The 23,990-nt window shown below is 53.8% G+C and overlaps 1 protein-coding gene across 8 annotated transcripts in view; it reads left to right on the top strand.

Annotated features, from left to right (window-relative positions):
* Positions 1-23,990, top strand: part of RPS6KA2 (ribosomal protein S6 kinase A2) — a 334,507-nt gene that overhangs the window by 301,745 nt on the left and 8,772 nt on the right. For all 8 annotated transcript variants that reach the window (XM_061428531.1, XM_061428534.1, XM_061428535.1 and 5 more), the window contains 5 exons: positions 3,460-3,590; positions 4,546-4,671; positions 17,247-17,336; positions 18,082-18,240; positions 19,713-19,874. In XM_061428531.1, coding sequence (XP_061284515.1) covers positions 3,460-3,590; positions 4,546-4,671; positions 17,247-17,336; positions 18,082-18,240; positions 19,713-19,874 — 668 coding nt within the window. The remainder of the gene's footprint in view (positions 1-3,459; positions 3,591-4,545; positions 4,672-17,246; positions 17,337-18,081; positions 18,241-19,712; positions 19,875-23,990) is intronic.

The raw sequence follows: 23,990 nt of genomic DNA, 5'->3' as shown, positions 1-23,990 counted from the left end.
GCTTGACTGTGGCTGAACCGACGCCGTGTCCCTGTGCTTGGCGCAGACCTAGCACAGGACACGTCACCTGGGGGACTTTAAGAGCAGGCAGACCTCGAAGCCAGAGTTCTCTGCAGAGAAAAAACAGTCAAAACCGGCCCGGGAACAAAACCTCTTTGGAAGGCGCTTGCTGCCTCTGCCATCTCGGTGCATAATTTCCAAATTCTAGAAACTCCACAGGCAAGTCTTGTGCCTTTTAATTAAGCTTCTCCAGTCTAGCGCATTAGCACCTTGCTTTCAAGTGCAGTCAGCTTTGATCTCAGTCACTCGGGTGACTCTGGAGCCCTTTGCCAGGTAGACGTCAGGGGCTGAGACCCGCATCCTCGTGGTCAGAGGTGCTGAAAGGGGGTGGGACAAGCCCGCGAAGCCCCTGTCACCTTGCGAGGTCTCCCTGGAAGAGCCGTGTGGGCTGCCCAGTCGCAGCTCGTGGTTTAGCCCCCGGGTATGGAAGGAACACCCCTGCCGGGTCCAGCCCCGGTGCATCCAGGGAATTCAAAGTGGGGATGGTGTCTGGGAGGATCAGGAAACCATTGCTTAATTAAACGTTAATTAAAGATATAAAGAGTGGTTAAATAAGGATAGCTCAGTGAGGAAATACAGTGGAGAAAAGAGGCTGAATAATTCAGCCAGAAGGTGAGAGAAAGAACGACATGGGGAGACCAAGTTTTGGTGAACAGGGCCCACACTTTATTTTCCAAAGTAGTTTTTATACCTTAAGTTATGCATAGAGGATAATGGGGGAAGGGGTAGAGTCATGCAGCAAGCCAGGCTTTCTTCCTGCAAACTTATCATATGCAAAAGCTTAGGTGATTTGCATCATCTTCTGGCCCGGAGGCCTGTTAACATTTTAAGACCCTTTCTTCAGAAAACTTATTTTTCTCTAAAGGTGATTAGTCAGGCGCCACCCTCCAAAAGCATTAGATAAAGTTGCATTCCTAAAGGGCAAAGGTGTGGTGGGCTATAACAAGAAAAAGAATTAACTCAAGGGTCCAAGGTTACAAACATTAAAGCTACTACTTACACCAGTTATATTAATCAATACACTGCCAGGGACACAGTAGGTAAGGGATATGGAGACTTAGCAGCAAACATTGGCCCAACAAGTGAAAAACCCTTCACCAATACAATTTCTAATCAATCTTTTAACTGCTCAAAGGAATCTGTATTTAGACAGTTTAGAACATCTCATGCCTCTCACAGTTGGGAGGCTCTGAGCAATCACATGTGGCCGGAGAAACCTATTCAGGCAGGCTAGAGGATTTCCAAAGGAGTTTGTAGGTTGAAACACTATCACACCCAGGAACTTTATTAACTGGAGCTGTAAGTTAACTCTTTTTTTCAGAGAGAGGTAGTGGGGGACAGCCCCCCGTAAAGTCAGAGGTGTAGGTGAGAGCACAAAGCAGAAAGTAGGCAGACTCTGGTTTTGGGAGTAGATGCTCGAGGAGTTCCGGGGGGACTCCTGAGGCCCGATCCCGCCTTTGCATATGCCGAGCCTCCTTCCTCATGACCTTTGCTACGGGTGGAGCTCCTGCTCCCGGCACACCCCAATTGCCTTTCCCCCAAAATAAAATGCTCAGGAGGAAAATGCACGTTCCTGCAGCAGCTGACCCCCACCCACCCCCGGCTCCACCAGGAAAGCCTTAGTTTATATATTATTTCCACGTCAAAATAAAGTATTCAAACCAAGTCAAAGGTGTGCTCAGGTCGTGTCCGACTCTGTGCGACCCCATGGACTGTAGCCCGCCAGGCTCCTCTGTCTACGGGATTCTCCAGGCAAGAATACTGGAGGGGGTTGCCATCCCCTTCTCCAGGGGATCTTCCCGACCCAGGGGTCAAACCCAGGTCTCTAACGTCTCCTGCACTGGCAGGAGGTTCTTTACCACCAGCACCGCCTGGGAAGCCCCCAGTGCACAACGGGCCCTATTGTTTTATATCGCTTATGGCTTTATTGTCATGTGCTTTAGAATATATTAAGATACATATCTTTGAGTTTTTCTCCCGGTGGGAATGTTCCACAGCGTATTCTCTCTTTTTCCACTTGACCAGCTGCTTTGTCAGTTGGCGCAGCCGTGTCTCATCCTGGGCCTCGTCGTCTTCCTCGTGTCCCTGCACCCAGACCAAGCGTCCTGATGATGTGGGCATAGCTCTGTTGGTTGCAGCAACACTTCTGCAACACGGACGCAGCTTGGTTTCCTTGATGATAAATACCCAGGTTGTCGCCAGGGTGTTTTTTGCCGTTACAAATGTTGCTAAGACCAACCCTTTCCACGTTGATTTCTAACCACCTTAAAGTAATTCCGTGGGGTACGGGTATCACCGCTGCTCTTCAGAAGGCACGTGGATTTATGCTTAGGTAGACGCTCCACGTCAGCCTTGCAAAGATTCTGCCGACTTGGGCTCCCACCCACCACTGCAGTGCCAGCCCTGACCAAACCCGCACGTGCCTGGTTAGCTTTTGCAGACTTGTCAGGCAGCGTGTTACCCCGGTCACTGTGCCCCTATTAGAGGGACCGAGCGCCTTCTCAGGTAGCAGCCCATCCGTGCCCTCCCCCTCCCCCCTTTTCTCACTGGTCTCCGGGAGCTTTTTGCATAATGGAGAGTTTTGTCTGTTACATACGATGCAGATCTTTTCTCTCTGCCCGTCTTTTATCCTTTTGTTTTCCTTAATGGTGAACTTGGAACGGGACCCATCTCAGCAGCAGTCAAGCCTTCGAGCACATGCACAGAGCTTAGCGGGGTCAGCGCTGAAGGGCTCCCTAAGGGTCTGGGAGCAGAGTGCCCTGTGTGCTGCAGGTGGGCCCCTGGGGACCCTCGGGGGACAGAAGGGTCACCCTGCTGGGCCTGCATCCCTGTGCCCAGTTCCACTGAACTGAGACACTCAGGGTGTGGCCTCCCGGGCCCTGCCCCCACAGTGACAGCTCACCCCAAAGTTGCTGGTGGCTCTGGGCTCCATCTGGAGTGGGCAGGGCAAAGGGCTGTGGCTCGGAATAAATATCGAATATGTTATTATCAACGATCATCCTGAAGTTTTTGTTGAGTATTTTTGCTGTAGTGAAAGTGAAAATCGCTCAGTCGTGTCCGACTCTTTGTGACCCCATGGACTGTATAGTACATGGAATTCTCCAGGCCAGAATACTGGAGTTGGTGGCTGTTCCCTTCTCCATGGGATCTTCCCAACCCAGGGATCGAACCTGAGTCTCTGGCATTGCAAGCAGATTCTTTACCAGCTGAGCCACAAAATAAAGTGTGGTTTCTTACAGCTCAGCTTCTCTGATCTCGGTTTTACCTCCTCATCTAACACACACACACACACCCCTGTGCACACACACCTCACACCTACGCACACACACTCACAAGGTTTCTGCACCATGTCGTGGCTCAGCTCCCCTGGAAGGCTGATTCTCTGGTTGTTACCTGCAGACTCGCCCGGCGTACCCCCCAGCGCCAACGCCCATCATCTGTTTAGAGGATTCAGTTTCGTGGCCTCCAGCCTGGTCCAGGAGCCCTCGCAGCAAGATCTGCACAAAGCCACGGTTCACCCCATCGTGCAGGTAACCTGCCATCGTCCAGGCGGTCCCCTCTGTGCAGGTGGTCCCCCTCGTGCAGGCTGTCCCACGTTGTCCAGGCGGTTCCCCGCATCCAGGCAGTCCCCCACGTCCAGGCTGTCCCCCACGTCTAGGCACTCCCCTGCATCCAGGCGGTCCCCCACATGCAGGCTGTCCCCCATTGTCCAGGCGGTCCCCCGCATCCAGGCGGTCCCCCACGTCCAGGTGGTCCCCCATCATGCAGGGGATCCTGTAGAGCCCCTTGGTCTGCCCCCCCACCTCCCCAGGGCCATGAGTGTCCACCATGGTGGATGTCCCAATTGCCATCATGAAATGCAGTTTCGGGGGGGTCAGTGAAAGTGCCATTTTCATAAGGAGGTTTGCACTGTGTAAAGGTGAGCACTGTAGAGACTCCCACAAGGCATCAGGGCTACTTTTCCTTTAAGAACCGAGTCTGGGTGTGTGGATGGTCTTGGAAGGCCATGTTTCTCTCCCCAAGGCCCTCTGGGAAAACACAGCTTGTGTAAAGTGGACTGCGCTGTGGCCGTGTCACCATAATGGGTGACTTTGTCTACATCCTGAGGCGGCAGGTGGGGATGGGGAGGGGCATCGGGGGTGGGATTTCCATCAGACAGTGGCATCCAGATCCCGCTCTGGACGCAAGCACCAGAACCACCGCCTGTGTCTCAGGGCGTCTGACCTCCCCCCTCTGGATCCTCACTCCCTGGGGTCTTTGGGGGAAGCAGGTGGGGCAGCCAACCCAGGGTCCTGACCCGAAAGATGGGAACGCTGGGGTTGAGATCTGGAACCACCGCCAGCCAGCCCTGTGACGGTGGTCTGAGCCGCCACGCCCTCCTGGCCTCAGTGTCCCCACCTGCGCAGGCTGGAGCCCCCTTTGCGCCCGCGTTCGGTGCACTTGAACCAGAGCCCCCGACCCCACTCTCTGCCACTGTCTCTGCAGCAGCTTCACGGGAACAACATCCACTTCACTGACGGCTACGAGATCAAGGAGGACATCGGGGTGGGTTCCTACTCCGTGTGCAAGCGCTGCGTGCACAAAGCCACAGACACCGAGTACGCCGTGAAGGTAAGAGCAGGGCGCCGGGCTCGTGTCCGCCGCCGCCGGGCCCCTGCGGGCACGTCCGGCTTCACGAACACCCTCTCACGCATCTTTCCCCAGGCTCTGATGTGGGCAGTTCCGTTTGCCTTGATATCAGGTCACTTCTTAAAAAGCTATTTCGCAAATCATGAGTGTGTTCTTCTCCAATCAACGTGTACGTGGGTACTAAGCGCCTTTAGTAACTTTCCACCTGAGACACATTGGGACAAAAGCTTTGGGTGCTCGGTATTTTGGAAAATATAGAGTTGGGAGACAGGCAGCGCATCTGGGGAAGGAGGGGAGGAGGAGGGGTGATGAGGAAGGAAGTTACAGTCACCAAACTTAAAGAGATCAACAGAAGCAGATATTTTGTAACACTTGCGAAAGCTTCAGCAGAGAGCTGGCAGTTCTACCCTCAACATCAGGCCCAGTAAACAGTGACGGCTGTCTGCCACCCAGTTTGGCGCTCTCTCCATCCTGCCTTTTGCTTCTGTAATTGTTGCTAAATTCAATATTTGATCTGGAAATCCAAAATATCAGTTTCTTGCATTTTCTGGTTGGTAAAATGTGGATAGTCAAAGCTATGGTTTTTCCAGTAGTCATGTGTGGATGTGAGAGTTGGACCATAAAGCTGAGCACCAAAGAATTGATGCTTTCTAACTGTAGTGTTGGAAAAGACTCTTGAGAGTCCTTTGGACTTCAGGGAGATCCAACCAGTCCATCCTAAAGGAAATCAGCCCTGAATATTCTTTGGAAGGACTGATGCTGAAGCTGAAGCTCCAATATTTTGGCCACCTGATGTGAAGAACTGACTGATCTGAAAAGACCCTGATACTGAGAAAGATTGAAGGTGGGAGAAGGGGACGACAGAGGATGAGATGGTTGGATGGCATCACCCACTCAATGGACGTGAGTTTGAGCAAACTCCAAGAATTAGTGAAGGATAGGGAAGGCTGGCGTGCTGCAGTCCATGGGGTCACAAGGAGTCGGACATAACCAAGCAACTGAACAACAATAACAAAAATGTGGATGAAAGCTAAAACTTTCTGCTAAAGTCATAATCTATTTTTTGCAAAAAGCGTGACTCGTGCGCTCTCCCTCCTCGAGGGTGAGAGCTGGTCTGTCCACCACTCGCCCACTCAGCTGGCCAGGAGGCGCTTGAGGACCCAGGTCCAGCCGATGGTGTCGTGGTGATCAGGGCACCCTGGCTTATCCCAGGATGGTGCACATGACATTCCCCTGCTCTTCAAGGAGCCTCTGGGGACAGATGGAGCCTGTGCAGCAGGCAGTGGAGTGAGAGGAGTCGTTCCAGCCCCTGTGATCTCCTGAGCTCCGAGAAGATTGTTCGAAGCGATGGCTGCGATGCCTTGGCCTCATTCCGCCCCACCCCCAGCTCCCCGGCCACTTCTGGGATCAGATAATCCTTGTGTCCAGCAGGACGTCTGCCCACTGCCTCGCACCCTGAGGACAGGCTCAGCCCTGTCGGAGACACCAGCCCCAAGCATTGCACATCCTTGGTTTAACTGGGGCTGGGAATTTATGGCTTTGTGACAAATACATCTTGAATTCCTCAAACAACACAGAGTGTTTACATTGGAGGAAGACTCAGTCTGTGCATTCCGAGGGTCTGGGGTCGTCAGCCTGCCCAGTGTCTTGACCATGACGAGGAGTGGTTGACGGAAGGAAATATCGCACTATTTAAAATCCCTGAGTGGGTGGGGTTGCGGCTGCAGTGGAGGCACCCCGCATGTCGGTCTGATGTGGCTCAACGAGGAGTTTCATTTTTCCTCATTTTCGGGAGGATTTAACGGGATCTCGGACAATGCTGTTCCTATGTCCACACAAGCCGATGGGGAGAGGAGAACCAAGTCCTGCCTCGACAAGAGGACTTCAGTTTTACTTAACATGTTTCACACGCTTCGTAAGCATGCAGGGCCTTCTTAAATTCTTCCTGCGTGGCTCACTCCTCACAGGATTTCTTTAGACACTGTGTCGGGTGGCCAGCACCAGTCCTAGGGACAATGGAGGCTTCCGCTGAGCGCAGAGAAACACGTCTATTGTTCAGTGGGTGCCCGACACTGGTGCCCTTCCAGAGTGCAGCCCGACGAGGGAAGTTTCCGAAAATAAGCCCCCGCTGACAAGGGCAACGGAGTCTTTCCCCCAGCATCCCCGTATCCAGCTCTCACCAAAAAGACACTGTCTGAATTCAGCTTTGTCAGCAACTGGCTTCTAACTCCGTCCCCAAAGATTGGACCCCACGACTGGCATTTCCGGGGATTCCAGCCCCAGCTTCTTGGGCACTGAAGCCAGGAACTGTGGCTGCAGCTGATGGTGGGAGTCCGAGTGAAGTTGAAGATCCTTGAAGTCGAATCCTCGGGGTTCCCTGGACAGACTGGGCAGGTGGGCGTCGCAGGGACCGCCCTCATGGTCTCCGAGCCCCTGGTGGGTCGTGATTCGTCGGCTGGAACTTGGATTAGGCGAGGAAGGAGGGGCGCCTCCCAGCGAGACGCACGCGGCACGGTTACCCGCTGGCCGAGCGTCGGCTCCTCCATCGGGGGGCAGACGCCCCGTCTGGATTTCCTTCCGAGACGAAAGCCGGCGGGAGTCCCACGGCAGAGAGCATTTAGGACGAGCCCATCTGCTCCCAAAGCTGCCCGGCCCCACTGCGGCTCCCCGTTCTGTTCCCTCTCCAGCGTTTCCAGGTGGAACACGGCGGAAGCGTGTTGGCTCTTCTGTGCTCAGCTGACCTGACGGGCAGCAGCACCGCACTCGCTGGCGGAGGAGCCGAGAAGCTGCCTGGCTCGGCGTGTTCTCGAATGTGACGCGGTTCAGCGACTCGGCTGCGAGTGGGTCCCAGCTCCGCACTCGCCCTGTTGAACTCCGGCGACACCTCTTCAGGCCACCACGGTGTGCAGACCCCACGGTGCAGACTCTTGGACGGAGAACGGGGTTGGTTTCATTCGGAGACAATGCAGTCGTGTCCACTGTGCGGCTACTGGGAGGGGCGGGAACGTCCCCTCTGGTGCAGAGCTGCAGAAGGAGACACGGTCTCCCCGGACAGAAGGGCTGTGGGCGGAATACGCGGGCCTTGCCTGAGGCCATCACACCGGGGTGATTCTTCCCCCCGGGGGAACATGTGTGGGGCAGGAGCCGCTCCTGGCGTGTGGTGCCCAGAGGTCAGGGTGTTTCCCCGAATCCCACGCAGGACAGCACCCCCCACCAGTGCCCCAGAGACTCAACCCCACAAGGTCAGGCGAGGTTGGGAACCCTAGCCTAAAGCATAAAGATAAAGGAGTGTTGGGTAGACAAATCCGGCAGCTGATGTCTGGAGATGAAGGCGGTTTCCTTCTCTGCGGAGCCTCTGCTTGCTGTCCTGGTAGCTGGATGCCCGTGCACCACGAACACGCTTTGTGCAGGGCAGGACACCCCCTCTCTGCCCAGAGCCGGCGTCTGGGTGCGGCCCTTCTGAGGGGCCTCGGGGTCAGTTCCGAACCATCAGCCTCCAAGCTCAGAGTTCAGCGTGCAGCGGCTCTCACATTCTTGGAAATACCACTGTGTTCTGCTTTCAGTTTATGTCAGCCTTATAAACACCTACTTTTGTATGGTAAATACTCTGTCGTCACATTCACTGCAATTTTAGTTAAACTGCAGTTTCAGGTCGAGGTCTTTATACGAATGTACTGAAACCAACCCACCCAGATGTACACCCAGGAAACAAAACTGCTGGTTTGCACTTGTTCGCAGCTGCATTTCATACTCAGGTCCTGAATCAGTGAGACCACATGGAACAGCGACTCTCTCAGTGACTCTGGGAGGCAGACGAGGACAGGGGAGCCTGGCGTGCTGCAGCCCATGGGGTCGCAAAGAGCCGGACATGACCTGGCGACTGAACAAGAGTCTGGTCCCTGGGCTTGGGCCCTGCCCCCCGCTGAAGCAAACCCCACCAGGTGCCCAGGGCCCCCCGCCGGGAGAGTCTGACCTGGGAGGACACATCGCTGACCCCCCACCTCAGCTTCATCTGGTGGGGTGTCCCCCCGAGCACCTGCCTCAGGCTAGGACGGCTGGAGGGGAAGAACCACGGCGTTGTCTCAGGCATGTCGCAGTGAACAGATGTGCCCTGCTTTCTGAGACCTCGGGCGTCTGATGTGAGACTCAGGCCCACCTTTGTGTTCCCAGCCAGCCCCAGAGGCTAGTGGGAGGGGATGAAATTGTGTAAGACTTGGAAATAACACAACACACAAACTTCACAGATGCCAAAGCACCTTTCATTTAAAATAAGATTGAAATGGAATCAGTGATGAACTGCAGAAGGTAACTATGATCCAGTAGGATTCAAAGGGGAGAGGTGCATTTGGAAGGAGAAGATAATTCACATTCTTATTTCATGAGAGGTTCTGTGCTCACTTTGTACAAGTTGCATGCAGTTTTGCTTTCATTTCAGTTTCAGGCCTTTGTGGCTTGACGTGACTGGGTGCGTATTCTAGTCTGTGCCAGTTTCCACACCATCCCTGCCACCCCCAACCCCACCGCCCCCACCCACCGCCCACAGCAGTTCCCTCACTTGGTCAGTTCAGTTCAGCCGCTCAGTTGGGTCTGATTCTGCAGCCCCATGGACTGCACATGCCAGGCTTCCCTGTCCATCACCAACTCCCAGAGCTTTCTCAAACTCATGTCCATTGAGTCAGTGATGCCATCCAACCATCTCATCCTCTGCCATATCCTTCTCCTCCTGCCTTCAATCTTTCCCAGCATCAGGGTCTTTTCCAATGAGTCAGTTCTTCACATCACATGACCAAGGTATTGGAGCTCCAGCTTCAGCATCAGTCCTTCCAATGAGCATTCAGGACTGATTTCCTTTAGGATAGACTGGTTGGATCTCCTTCCTGTCCAAGAGACTCTCAAGAGTCTTCTCCAACACCACAGTTCAGAAGTATCAATTCTTCACTGCTCAGCTTTCTTTAGAGTCCAACTCTCACATCTATACATGACCACTGGAAAAACCATAGCCTTGACTAGATGGACCTTTGTTGGCAAAGTAATGTCTCTGCTTTTGAATATGCTATCTACGTTGGTCATAACTTTCCTTTCAGGGAGTAAGCGTCTTTTAATTTCATGGCTGCAATCACCATCTGCAGTGATTTTGGAGCCCAAGAAAATAAAGTCAACCACTGTTTCCCTTGTTTCCCCATATATTTGCCATGAAGTGATGGGACCACATTCCATGATCCTCATTTTCTGAATGTTGAGCTTTAAGCCAACTTTTTCACTCTCCTCTTTCACTTTCTTCAAGAGGCTTTTTAGTTCCTCTTCACTTTCTGCCATAAGGGTGGTGTCATCTGCGTATCTGAGGTTATAGATATTTCTCCCGGCAGTCTTGATCCCAGCTTGTGCTTCCTCCAGCCCAGCGTTTCTCATGATGTACTCTTCGTATAAGTTAAATAAGCAGGGTGACAATATACAGCCTTGATGTACTCCTTTTCCTATTTGGAACCAGTCCGTTGTTCCATGTCTAGTTCTAACTGTTCTTCTTGACCTGCATACAGATTTCTCAAGAGACAGATCAGGTGGTCTTGTATTCCCATCTCTTGAAGAATTTTCCATAGTTTGTTGTGATCCACACAGTCAAAGACTTTGGCATAGTCAATAGAGCAGAAATAGATGTTTTTCTGGAACTCTCTTGCTTTTTTGATGATCCAACAGATGTTGGCAATTTGATCTCTGGTTCCTCTGCCTTTTCTAAAACCAGCTTGAACATCTGAAAGTTCTCAGTTCACGTACTATGGAAGCCTAGCCTGGAGCATTTTGAGCATTAATTTGCTAGTGTGTGAGATGAGTGCAATTTTGTGGTAGTTTGAGCATTCTTTGGCATTGTCTTTCTTTGGGATTGGAATGAAAACGGACCTTTTCCTGTCCTGTGGCCACTGCTGAGTTTTCCATATTTGCTGGCATATTGAGTGCAGCACTTTCACAGCATCATCTTTTAGGACTTGAAATAGCTCAATGGGAATTCCATCACCTCCACTAGCTTTGTTCATAGTGATGCTTCCTAAGGCCCACTTGACTTCACATTCCAGGATGTCTGGCTCTAGGTGAATGATCACACCATCATGGTTATCTGGGTTGTGAAGATCTTTTTTGTATAGTTCTGTGTATTCTTGCCACCTCTTCTTAGTCTCTTCTGCTTCTGTTAGGTCCATACCCTATCTTTCCTTTATTGTGCCCATCTTTGCATGATATGTTCCCTCGGTATCTCTAATTTTCTTGAAGAGACCTCTAGTCTTTCCCATTCTGTTGTTTTCCTCGATTTCTTTGCACTGATCACTGAGGAAGGTGTTCTTATCTCTCCTTGCTATTCTTTGGAACTCTGCATTCAGATGAGTATATCTTTCCTTTTCTCCCTTGCCTTTTGCTTCTCTTCTTTTCTCAGCTATTTGTAAGGCCTCCTCAGACAGCCATTTTGCTTTTTTGCATTTCTTTCTCTTAGGAATGGTTTTCATGAACACCTCCTAAACAATATCAAGAACCTCTATCCATAGTTCTTCAGGCACTCTGTCTATCAGATCTAATCCCTTGAATCTATTTGTCACTTCCATGGTATAATCATAAGGAATTTGATTTAGGTCTTACCTAAATGGTCTAGCTGTTTTCCCTACTGTCTTTAATTTAAGTCTGAATTTGGCCATAAGGTGTTCATGATCTGAGCCACAGTCAGCTCCCAGTCTTGTTTTTGCTGACTATATAGAGCTTCTCCATCTTTGGCTGCAAAGAATATAATCAGTCTAATTTCGGTGTTGACCATCTGGTGATGTCCATGTGTAGAGTCTTCTCTTCTATTGTTGGAAGAGGGTGTTTGCTATGACCAGTGCGTTCTGTTGGCAAAACTTTGTTAGCCTTTGTCCTCCAAGGTCAAACTTGCCTGTTGCTCCAGGTATCTTTTGACTTCCTACTTTTGCATTCCAGACCCCTATGATGAAAAGGACATCTTTTTTTCGTGTTAGTTCTAGAAGATAGTGTAGGTCTTCAAGGAACCATTCAACTTCAGCTTCTTCAGCGTTACTGGTTGGGGCATAGACTTGGATTACCATGATATTGAATGGTTTGCCTTGGAAATGAACAGAGATCATTCTGTCATTTTTGAGATTGCATCCAAGTACTGTATTTCAGACTCTTTTGTTGACTATGATGGCTACTCCATTTCTTCTAATAGATTCTTGCCCACAGTCGTAGATATAATGATCATTGGAGTTAAATTCACCCACTCCAGTCCATTTTAGTTCACTGATTCCTAAAATGTCGACGTTCACTCTTGCCATCTCCTGTTTGACCACTTCCAATTTGCCTTGATTCTTGGACCTAACATTCCAGGTTCCTAGGCAATATTGCTCTTTACAGCATCGGACCTTGCTTCCATCACCAGTCACATTCACAGCTGGGTGTTGTTTTTCTTTGGCTCCATCCCTTCATTCTTTCTGGAGTTATTTCTCCACTGATCTCCAGTAGCATATTGGGCACCTACCCTCCTGGGGAGTTCATCTTTCAGTGTCCTATCTTTTTACCTTTTCATACTGTTCATGGGGTTCTCAAGGTAAGAATGCTGAAGTGGTTTGCCATTCCCTTCTCCAGTGGACCATGTTTTGTCAGAACTCTCCACCGTGACCCGCCTGTCTTGCGTGGCCCTCCATGGCATGGCTCATAGTTTCACTGATTTAGACCAGGCTGTGGTCCATGTGATCAGTTTGGTTAGTCTTCTGTGATTGTGGTTTTCATTCTGTCTGCCCTCTGATGGATAAGGATCAGAGCTTGTGGAAGCTTCCTGATGGGAAGGACTGGTTGTGGAGGAATCTGGGTCTTGTTCTCACTCAGGTGGAACCCGGATCCTTGCAGTGGCCAGCAGGCCCACACTGCCCTGTTCCTGGAGCTCCTCCGGCCCCTCCTCACCCCATCCTTAGCCCACTCCCACGGGGGCAGCGCCCCTCCCTGAACCCAGAACCCTGCTCCCAGCACTGGGCGTCAGTCTCTCTGATCACGGTGTGGTCCCCGCCTGTCCCTGTCCTCCCGACCTGCAGTGCATGTTTCAGGGCTCTTAGAACCCAGCGTGCTTCCCAGCTCGCTTCCTATCTACACCCCGTCATGATGCTTGGTGGTAGCAAGGACAGATGGTGCTAAAGAAAAGTCCCAGAAGTTTCCTGGTGGCCCAGTGGTGGGGACTCTGCTTTCACTCTTGGGGCCTGGGTGCAACCCTTTGTCAAGGAGCTAAGATTCCACAAGCCGCGTGGTGTGACCGAAAGGGGGAGAGAGAGAGAGATAGCAATCAGGGGCTTTTCTTCAAATTCAGAATCACTGCATCCCTTCCTCTGGCTTGTTTATTGTCAGAGGGGCAGGACGCCTGGCCCACCCAACACTTCCTGTCTCTAGATCGCATTTCCTTCTGCACGCGTCTCCTTACTGAACCCCTCTGTTCAGTAACCAGGTACTTTTATTCATGTTTTACGATTTTGTATTAACTCTTTTTCTCAGGCAGACACAGTGCTAGGTTCCTGGCAAAAGCAAACCTGTTCTCGGGAAACTCACAGTCCAGCCAGGTAGGGCTTTACTGATCACAGAACCAGAGCCCAGAGCCAAAGGGGGATATCGCTGATGAATCGAAAACTAAGGGAGCCCTCTGTGGCTGCAGACTCTCCGGTTGGTCTGTTTCCTCTGCAGACACACAGACACAGGCTCCTCTCACCCAAGGCGCCGCTCGCCCGTTTCCTTGTGTGTCTGCGAGGCTCACGCAGGTCTGAGTGGACGTCAGCAGCCATGGCCACGTTGTCCTGAAGGGCAGCACAGCTGGGAGTCCTTTCAGGAGCAGATTCGTGTGTTCTTAAAATAGCAATGGAGTCAGGTAAAAATAAAGCGCCATCCTTGAAACTGTGCCGGAGTCAGCGTCTCCCAATTTGTAATTCTAGTGAAGTGTGGCCGACACACTCAGGGCTGAAGCTGGGCTGACTGTCCACCCCATTTGTATTCACAACAGACTGCTGACAATTACACCGCGTTTCTGGGCTCATTTTCATGCTGCGTATGTAATTTGTCAACCAGAAAAGCAGTGGAATTAAGACAGATGGCTGACGTGAATAGAGCTTATTTTTAGAAGGAGAATTGATTGGCATGGAAATTTAATTTTTTCTGGCAGGAAAACTTGGAGCCCTTTCTCTGTGTCATTTGTTTAAGTTAATTGAACAAGAGAAGGTATCTGTTCAATTTTACAAGGGACTCCATGCTCTGCTAGTCTCGTTTCAAATATGGTATAAATCCTCTCGACAAGTCAGAGGAAACACTCCACCTCGGGAGGGAGTGTGGCGGGCCTGGGCGTTCTGCCCCCGCCGTCTTGTGCACCTTGAAGCCCTGTGTTATTCAGCGTCTGGGAGGGGAGCCCATGCCGAACAGAGGTGAGGAAGAGGAAGATGGGGAATGCAGAGACCGAAAGGAAGAGGAACAAGCATGTGGATGTTGGAACGTCTGGACCAGTCTCGTCCCCGCCTTCAGCCGGCAGGAGTAAGACGTGCTGATACCTACCTGTGCGCTTCACCTGCTAAGGAGAATCCTGTCCTCTGCCTCCTTTGCTGGGGCTGGACTCGCTTCGTGGGCTGTGGAAGCGTACAGCTGCTCAGACAGCAGCTCCTGGACAGTCTGGTTTGCCAGCCTCGCTGGGCGCTGACCGCCGGGTGGCATCAGTCAGGATCAGGACTCTGGGTCTGAACAGAACTCGCCGCTGCGTGCTGGCCCCCCATCGCCCAGACTGGGTGGGAGGCAGCAGCCGGCAGGGCAGGTGCGGGAGCCTGAGCCCACCTCCACTCCCCGGGGACCCCCTTCCGGGCATTGCCCACTCCCCAACTCCAGGCCCACTAGGGACCCCACCACGGTGCCCTGCCCGCCCCCTGGCTTCCGGTCAGTCCCACCTGGGGAGACACCCCAGGAGGGAGGAGGGCAGCGTGCCCAGGCCTGGGGGGCCCGTCCATGCAGCTGCCAGCTCTGGTCCCGTGACGGCTCCCCTCACCCTGCCCCGTGCCTTCGGTGTGGTAAAAAAGTTTCTTCTTTCTTGTTCATCCTGCGTCCTGTTCCATCGTGATTTGTCTGTCTAGTCAAAGCTATGGTTTTTCCAGTAGTCATGTATCAGTGTGAGAGCTGGACCATAAAGAAGACTGAGCACTGAAGAACTGGTGCTTTTGAACGGTGGTGTTGGAGAAGACTCTTGAGAGTCCCTTGCACTGCAAGGAGACCAACCAGTCCATCCTAAAGGAGATCGGTCCTGGGTGTTCATTGGAAGGATTGATGCTGAAGCTGAAACTCAAATACTTTGGCCACCTGATGCGAAGAGCTGACTCATTGGAAAAGCCCCTGATGCTGGGAAAGATTGAAGGCAGGAGGAGAAGGGGCCGACAGAGGTTGAGATGGTTGGATAGCACCACCGACTCAATAGGCATGAGTTTGAGCAAGCTCTGTGAGTTGGTGATGGACAGGGAAGCCAGGTGTACTGCAGTCCATGGGGTCGCAAAGAGATGGACATGACTTTGTGACTGAACAACAACAAAAATCCTAAAGTTTTATTTGAAAAAAAAAAAAGAATATACTGTTAACTTTTTAAAAAAACCACCACTAATGATTTTAATCTTCTCAAGTTGCAAAGGGGTCACAGGCCAGGAACTGCATGGCCGGCAGGCAGCTGGGGCAGAAAGGGTCCTAGAACCTTGCTGGCCAGCGTGGGACCCACGCAGCATAAAGACCACACCGCGGGCAGCTAAGCATCCTCATGTTAAGGCTTCCCCTTCACCAGCTGCTGAAGGAGCCTTTACGACGTCTCCTCTAGACGGACGCTCTGTGTGTTGACTTCCTTCAGTAACAGAAGTCACCCTGGTGTCTGAGCTAGAACCTCAGTAACAGGAGGAGGAAGGTGCTGGGTCAAGAAAGGATGCGTGACGTTTCACTTGATGCTGAATCCCAGTGTGCCGTGGGGCTCACGGTCCCGGTGTGATGTCAGCAGGGCCTGGCGGCGGGTTTAAAACTGAGCCAGGGAGAAGCACAGACTCCGCGACCATCTTCCTCGGCAGTTAAGGAGCAGCGGGGTGGGGGCTGGCAGAGCACTCACTCTGGGTCCTCCTCCACCCCCCCGGGCGTTTTGCTCACCTGAAAAAGAGAGTGAGTTTATGCTGAGCTCTGCTTGGAGCCTTGGATGCGATGGGGAGTGAAAGCGAGTTTTCCTCCCTCTGAAATGCGTGTCCTCCCCGTGGCGAATGTTTTGAAATTGGGTGAAGCTGATGCACATGGAAGAGCACTGCTTCTGAGTGTCGAATCCCACCAGGTGCTGTAGACTTTGCGTGCTCGGGGCCCCCTCCCCAGCCCGCTCCATCCCCACAGAAAGCAGGACCAGGGCGCAGGAAGCTGCCTCCGGAGGAGCCCGTGGTAATCCACTGACAGTGACAAGGCATGAATAAACGCCTGCCTGGATCAAGGTCGGCGTTCATCCATGACACCTGTGCTTGGAAGCTGGAAAAGGAAATGGCAACCCACTCCAGTATTCTTGCCTGGAGAATCCTGTGGACGGAGGAGCCTGGTGGGCTGCTGTCCATAGGGTCGCACAGAGTCGGACACGACTGAAGTAAATTAGCGTGCATCTATGCATGCTTGGAGAAGGAAATGGCACCCCACTCCAGTGTTCTTGCCTGGAGAATCCCAGGGACGGGGGAGCCTGGTGGGCTGCAGTCCCTGGGGTCGCTAAGAGTCGGGCACGACTGAGCAACTTCACTTTCACTTTTCACTTTCATGCATTAGAGAAGGACATGGCAACCCACTCCAGTGTTCTTGCCTGGAGAACCCCAGGGACGGGGGAGCCTGGTGGGCTGCCGTCTATGGGCTCACACAGAGTCAGTCACGACTGAAGGGACTTAGCAGCAGCAGCAGTGGTTGGAAGCCATCTGTCTTCACGGAGGAAAGGATATTTCTGCCATCCTAAGACCTGGGCTACACTTGCCAGGAAGAGGAGGGAGGTTAGAAGCCTGAAGGAGCATCCGTTCAGATGAGCCATGGCACAGCCTCAGCGCCACATCAACCCAACATCTCTCTGTCAGAACCGCACTGGGTCTCCCCCGGTGTCTCCCGGTCCAAACCATGCTGGGTCTCCCTTTGTGCCTGGTGTGTAGCTTCCCAAGGAGGCAAGAGACACACAGCAGCTGGAGGCCCGCTTTGGACAGAGAGTTGGCACAGCCCTGCCCCTCCCAGAGCCTGACGAGTGTAGAAAAAAGCACCTTCTGCTTTTGGGGTGCCTGTGTGAGCTCCCCAAACTCACCCTTCTTCATCGAGCTGTGTAACGGCTTAAAATTTAATGTCTGGAGGCGAGTGCCCTCTTTTTTTTTTAATGTCAGTCTGTTGCTCACTAGGAAAGAAAGGATGGCCATGCGTTTCTGGGCAGTGTTGGGTTATCTTGGCTGAGCTCAAGCTGGAGACGGGGAGGGGGAGGGCGCAGAAGGGGTCCCAGCCGCCGGCGCCCGCTGGACGCCGAATGTCACACACCCTGTCTGTTTCAGATCATCGACAAGAGTAAAAGGGACCCCTCGGAGGAGATCGAGATTCTCCTGCGGTACGGCCAGCACCCCAACATCATCACCCTCAAAGACGTAAGTGCCCTCGGGCGGCGCCGCTGTCGCCGAGCTGTGCCTGTGCCCCGCCCCCGGAAGCCCTGTAGACGCAGACCCTCGGGGTCACCCGGCAGCTGGGGGCCCGACCTGCCTGGCCATTCATCGAGTCCCATTGACGGCCCCCCACATCCTCCCGGATCCCCGTAACGGGGCGTGCCGTGGGGGAGGGGAGAGAGAGCCCGCGAGGGTTCTAACCCGGCCGTACTGTCTCTCACCGTCGTGGAGAGCGTGGAGCCCGTGAAGCCGGGCTTCAGCTCTGAGGCTCCAGATCTGCGGCCCCGGCCAGCGTCCCTCTGTCCGTGCTGAGTGATGCGGGGTCCTTGTCCCTGGAAGAAGGACAGGGAGGGGGTGACCCGGCGCACTGGAGCCAGTCGAGTGCTCCAGGCAGCGTCCATCCCGGCCGGGGAGTCAGAACGGGGAGCGCGCTGGCCTCCTCTCCGCCCCTGCCCTCCACCCCAGCCTGACCCCAGGGTCGTCAACCCGAACCTCAAGATACCAGGACCCGCCCGTCGGCCTCCCCAGGGCCCTGTGAAGGCCCGCGTAAGAGGCCTTCCTGACGCGGGCTCAGTTCTGAGGACAGGCCTATGTGAACAAAGCTTAAAGGGAAGCCCCGGCCCCAGCCCCCGGGCGGCGCCGCCGGCCTGCCCCCTGTTCCTCCGGCGCGGCGCCCCTGTGCCCCCCCGGGGGGTCCCTGAGCCGGGCGCGCGCTCTCGCCCCCCACCAGGTCTACGACGACGGGAAGTTTGTGTACCTGGTGACCGAGCTGATGCGCGGCGGCGAGCTGCTGGACCGCATCCTGCGGCAGCGGTACTTCTCGGAGCGGGAGGCCAGCGCAGTGCTGTGCACCATCACCAAGACCATGGACTACCTCCACTCGCAGGGGGTAAGGCGCCCCCGGGGCGGGCCGCGGGAGGCGCGGGAAGCCGGCTCCCCCAGGCCGCCGGCTCCCCCAGGCCGCCGGCTCAGCACTTGGGAACCAGGCGTCCCCGCCTTCCTCCCCAACCCCAGCCGTTCCTCATGGGCCTGCGTGATTTCAGACACACACAGCCTGCATCCAGGAGCTCGGTCAGGAGATTTAAATTCACTGGGACCGATTATAGTGAAAACGTACTTCGGACTTGATGGTGGGGTGCTCGTCACTGTCCCATCCCCACTGCCCAGGAGGCCGGTGATGAAATGACCGTGAGAGGCAAGATTGCAGCCCTCACCGGCGTCCAGCACGGCTCTGAGCCCTCGTCTGGTCAGTTCTAGGCTCCAGATCAGACCCATTTCACAGAGGAGGAGACTGGAGCACAGAAGGGTTGAGGGTCTGGCCCAAAGCTGCACGAAAAGCCGGTTCCCTCCCAGCACCGTGCCTCCAGGCCCGTCCCCCTCCCCAGCCCCAGATTCCCTGCCTGGTCAGCAACCCCCGGGAGGCCTGCAGTGTTCCTCAGCCAGCCGCACACATGTGCCCTCTGAACAGGGCGCTCCTCTGGGCCCACACGGCGGTCGCTGGTTCTGGGATTAGTAAACCCTTCCCAGGACAGTCAGACTCCAGAGGTGGCCCTTCAGAGGGTGGTTTGGCAGACTGGCCTCCATTGCAAGAGGGGAGCTGGCACCGGGGTCTTTAGTCTCCCGGCCTCGCAGCCTCTGAAGCCCCACCGGCCGCCTGCCAAAGCCTTTTTTCATCTGCCTCCCCCGTCCTCTGTCTGGGCGTGAGCAGGACAATGGAGACACGTGGGCCCCACGTGGGCTGCGGGCACGCCACGAATTCTCACAATGGGCCTCTGTCCCCTTCAGAAGAAGCTGCTCTGTGCCCTGAAGAGCTGAGCAGCCTCTGTGCTTTGAGGTGCCGCTGGCTCTGTCCCTGGTGCTCAGAGCGCCCGGCCGCTCCCCGGGCACAGATGCAGCCTCGGGTTTCTGCCCACTGGCCGTGAGCACAGGATGGAGGCTCCTTGTCTGCACACCCACTGGGGTGCCCGGCACCTGCCCACGCTGGAACGTGGCCGCACACGGCCGGCCTGTATCCTCAGAAATCCACATTCCTGAGCACCAGCGGCGTCCCCGAGTGATGGCCCCAAGGGGCCCCCCTGATCCTGGATGGCTGCCTACTTATTTATTCATCCAAACACTCGCCATCTGAGGGGCTGGGGCGGTTGTTTGGTCCTTGGTTTTGAGCATCCGTGTAAGAGAAAGAGGAGGGGGAAGGACCCACAGAGTTTGTAGCATCCCAGCCAATGGCTTCTGCCAGACCCACCCAGGGTAAACGGCTCCAAATGAGCGCTTATCTCACGAGGGGACCCCCTTCCCCCCCAGCTTCTCGCCCCTGCTCCATCCTGGCCCCCGAGTTAGGCGTGGCTCCTCCTGCTTCTCCAGGTTGTTCACCGGGACCTAAAGCCGAGCAATATCCTGTATGTGGACGAGTCTGGAAACCCCGAATCCATCCGCATCTGTGACTTCGGGTTTGCCAAGCAGCTGCGAGCCGAGAACGGGTTGCTTATGACCCCCTGCTACACGGCCAACTTCGTGGCCCCGGAGGTGAGAGGACCTCTGGGCCGGCGGGGGTCGGCCCTCGGCCGCTGCCAGAGCGGCCGCCCACGTGGGCCGCTGGAGTGGGCAGGGGCGCCAGCCGGCAGGAAAGGGAAGCTTCGGTCTGTTGGGTCAGCCGCTGATCGTGCTCAGACATTGCTATTTTAACATTTTCATTTCCTATTTGTAAAACCTGTAATGTGGAATTGTCGTTGTGCTATAGACAATTTTGACCAAATGTGCTTACTTGTTAAGACTTGCAGTGAGAAGTGGGCATCTCAGGTCACCCCAGTGGTAAAGAACCCATCTGCCCATGCGGGAGGCATAGAAGACCTGGGTTCCATCGCTGGGTCCGGAAGCTCCCCTGGAGGAGGAAATGGCAACCCATTCCAGGATTCTCACCTGGAGAATCCCATGGATGGAGGAGCCCAGCGGGCTACAGTCCATGGGGTCACCAAGTCGGACACGACCGAAGCAACTTAGCACACACGCACACAGAGTGAGAACTAATGCGTCGTCTCTCCTCAACTGGGAGGGGAGCCACTGGGTCACCTGGGATCAGAAATCCCCCCGCAGCTGCACTGGGAGAGCGCGCGCGTGTGCACAGACCTTGCGCCAGAATTCCCACTCCAGACTGTCTTCCACGACAGGCGCGCTAGGGGGCGTGGGGTAGAATGTCATGGTTCTGCGGAGATTTGGGGATAAGGACCCGCGTGGATCCTGAGGGCCCTCCTCCGCCCTCAGCTCGGGGCCTCAGAGAACCCCAGCAGCGCATCTTATAAGCACATTTCCCCTTTGCACGCTGCCGGGGGTCGTGCCCCGTAGGTCCTGGAGTCCCTGATGCGTTCGTTTATGAAGAAAAATCCAGCTTCTTGCTCTTTAGGAAACAGCCAAACCAGGGGCGCTGGCGAGAGCAGGACTAGTGCAGAGGAGGCTGACGATGCTGGGGAGTGAGGGGGTGGGGGTGGGGGGCGTCAGGAATGGAAACAAACCTCAGGTTCCGTGTGGATCCAGGTTGCAGGTGAAGCTGCCCCAGAGCGGTTCTAGCCGCACGGTGGCGGGTACCGCGCGTCCTAAGAGGGCCATGCTGACACCTAGTGGTCAGGCTGTGAACTGTCCGAGAGGCGGTGCGGGCAGGGTCTGCAAGCTGAGCCCGGGGCAGTGGTCCCCGAGGAGATGTCTGCGTGCCTGCCAGGATAGGGATGGACGCGAAGCCTGGGCTGGCCTGTGGGGCCGGTATTAGACTGTCCAGATGATACCTGCAGCCCCTTTAAAAACAATCTGGCTCTATTTTGATCAACATTACTGCGTTATTTGGTCGGTGCTAATAATATTAATGGTTTTAGTGATCATAGACTGCCTTACACTGATCTGTTACTTTACCATTTGCCAAGCACTTTACCAATATTTTTTGCTTTTATCCTCATATGCCATATGGAATGGATGGGGTAGATACTATTAGCCACATTTCACAGATTCAAAACAAAAAAAGAGAAACTGCCTCCATGGAAGGGACGTTGAAGATACTCAGCTAGTGGAGATGAGAAGAGCTGAACACCGACCCCTGGGCGTGTCCACACACCTCGGTGACCTACCTACGGTGCTGGAGGCACCGTGCCCCAAGTACGGAGAACCTGGCCCTTGTGTCTAAGGAAATTGTACACAGCTCTCCTGACGCCACATTCAGCATAAAACCAATGACCTGCAGTTTCCAGGAGCATCTGTGCTCTTTCTTTATTGTTATTCTCAACTGTGAGCATAGCAGAGGATTGCTGTCTTCTGAACTGGGTGATCCTGAGACACATGAAAATTCTCCCATCCTAACTAGTCCTCAGAAAGTCGAACACAGACTTACCCAGTGACCAAGCAATTCCACTTCTGGGTGTAAACCCAAGAGTTGAAAGCAAAGGTAGGAATGGAAATCTGTCTGCGTGCTGACAGCAGTGTTATTCACAGCAGCCAGAAGGTGGAGACACGCAAGAGCCCATCGATGGAAGAACGGCTGAGCGGGATGTTAGCCAGCCTTTACAAGCCGGGAGGGCTTCCCAGTGTCCATCCATGGAAGAACGGCTGAGCGGGATGTTAGCCAGCCTTTACAAGCCGGGAGGGCTTCCCAGTGTCCATCGATGGAAGAACGGCTGAGCGGCATGTTAGCCAGCCTTTACAAGCCGGGAGGGCTTCCCAGTGTCCATTGATGAAGAATGGCTGAGCGGGATGTTAGTCAGCCTTTACAAGCTGGGAGGGCTTCCCAGTGTCCATCGATGGAAGAACGGCTGAGCGGGATGTTAGTCAGCCTTTACAAGCCGGGAGGGCTTCCTAGTGTCCATTGATGAAGAATGGCTGAGCGGGATGTTAGTCAGCCTTTAAAAGCAGGGAGGGCTTCCCAGTGTCCATCCATGGAAGAACGGCTGAGCGGGATGTTAGTCAGCCTTTACAAGCCGGGAGGGCTTCCCAGTGTCCATTGATGAAGAATGGCTGAGCGGGATGTTAGTCAGCCTTTAAAAGCAGGGAGGGCTTCCCAGTGTCCATTGATGAAGAATGGCTGAGCAGGATGTTAGTCAGCCTTTAAAAGCCGGGAGGGCTTCCTAGTGTCCATTGATGAAGAATGGCTGAGCGGGATGTTAGTCAGCCTTTAAAAGCAGGGAGGGCTTCCCAGGTGGCACTAGTGGTAAAGAACGTGCCTGCCAATGCAGGAGACGCAAGAGACTCAGGTTCCATCCGGAAGATCCTCTGGAGAAGGAAGTGGCAACCCACTCTAATAGTCTTGCCTGGAAAATCCATGGACAGAGGAGCCTGGTGGGCTACAGTCCATGGGGCTGAAAAGATTCAGACACGACTGAGAGACTAAGCAAAAAGGACGGAAGTCCTGTCCCCTGTCACAGCCTGGATGAACCCTGAGGACACTGTGTTAAACGTGTGATAAAGAAAAACACAGTGACTCTAGGTCCCTCTCACATGAGGGACCTAGAGTCATCACACTCGGAGAGACAGAAAGTAAAATTGTAGTTCCCGGGGCTGGGCGAGGGGAGTGGGAGCTGTCTCTTGGGGACAGCGTTTCAGTTTTTCAAGATAAAATGAGTTCTGTGAAGGGAAGGTGGTGACGCCCGCCCGGCGTGTGACTGTATCGAACACCACTCAACCACACTTAAAAGTGGGGAAGCTGGGAATGTTGTGCTAAGTGTATTTTGTGAGCTAAACCAAAACCCAGACAGCATATTAAAGGCAGAGACGTTACTTTGCTGACAAAGGTCCATCTTGTCAAAGCTCTGGTTTTTCCAGCAGTTGTGTGCAGATGTGAGAGTTGGACCATAAAGAAGGCTGAGCACCAAAAACTGATGCTTTCAAACTATAGCATGGGAGAAGACTCTTGAGAGTCCCTTGGACTACAAGGAGGTCAAAGCAGTGAATCCTAAAGGAAATAAATCCTGAATATTCATTTGGAAGGACTGATGTTGAAGCTGAGGCTTCAATACTTTGGCCACCTGATGTGAAGAGCCAACTTATTGGAAAAGACCCTAATGCCGGGAAAGACTGAGGGCAGGAGGAGAAGGGAACGACAGAGGATGAGATAGTTGGATGGTGTCACTGACTCGATGGACAAGAGTTTGAGCAAGCTCCAGCTTGCTGGTGCTGAACATGGTGAAGGACAGGGAAGCCTGGCATGCTGCAGTCCATGGGGTCACAAACAATCAGACGTGACTAAGCAACTAAATGACGAACTTCAGTCGTGTCCAACTCTTGTGACCCCATGGACGGTAGCCCACCTGCCTCTGTCCGTGGAATTCTCCAGGCAAGAACACTGGAGGGGGTTGCCATTTCCTTCTCCAAGGGATCATCCTGACCCAGGGGATTGATCTGCATCTCTTATGTCTCCTGCGTTGGCAGGCAGGTTCTTTACCACTAACACCATCTGGGAAGCCCAAGTATATTTTACTACACTAAAAATAATTTTGCCTTTTTCCCGCCACACCACGTGACTTGCGAGATCTCAGTTCCCCAACCAGGAATTGAATCCGGGCCACCACAGTGAAAGCCCGGGGTCCTAACCACGAGGCCACCAGGGAGCTCCCCAAGCTCTTCTTCCTCCAAAGTTAAATGTTTCCTTTTCCATCTGTCGTATATTCA

Source organism: Bos javanicus, chromosome 9, assembly GCF_032452875.1.
Source record: "Bos javanicus breed banteng chromosome 9, ARS-OSU_banteng_1.0, whole genome shotgun sequence".
Taxonomy (NCBI): domain Eukaryota; kingdom Metazoa; phylum Chordata; class Mammalia; order Artiodactyla; family Bovidae; genus Bos; species Bos javanicus.
The sequence above is the reverse complement of the archived record's forward strand: the minus strand, read 5'-3'. Positions and strand labels throughout refer to the sequence as shown.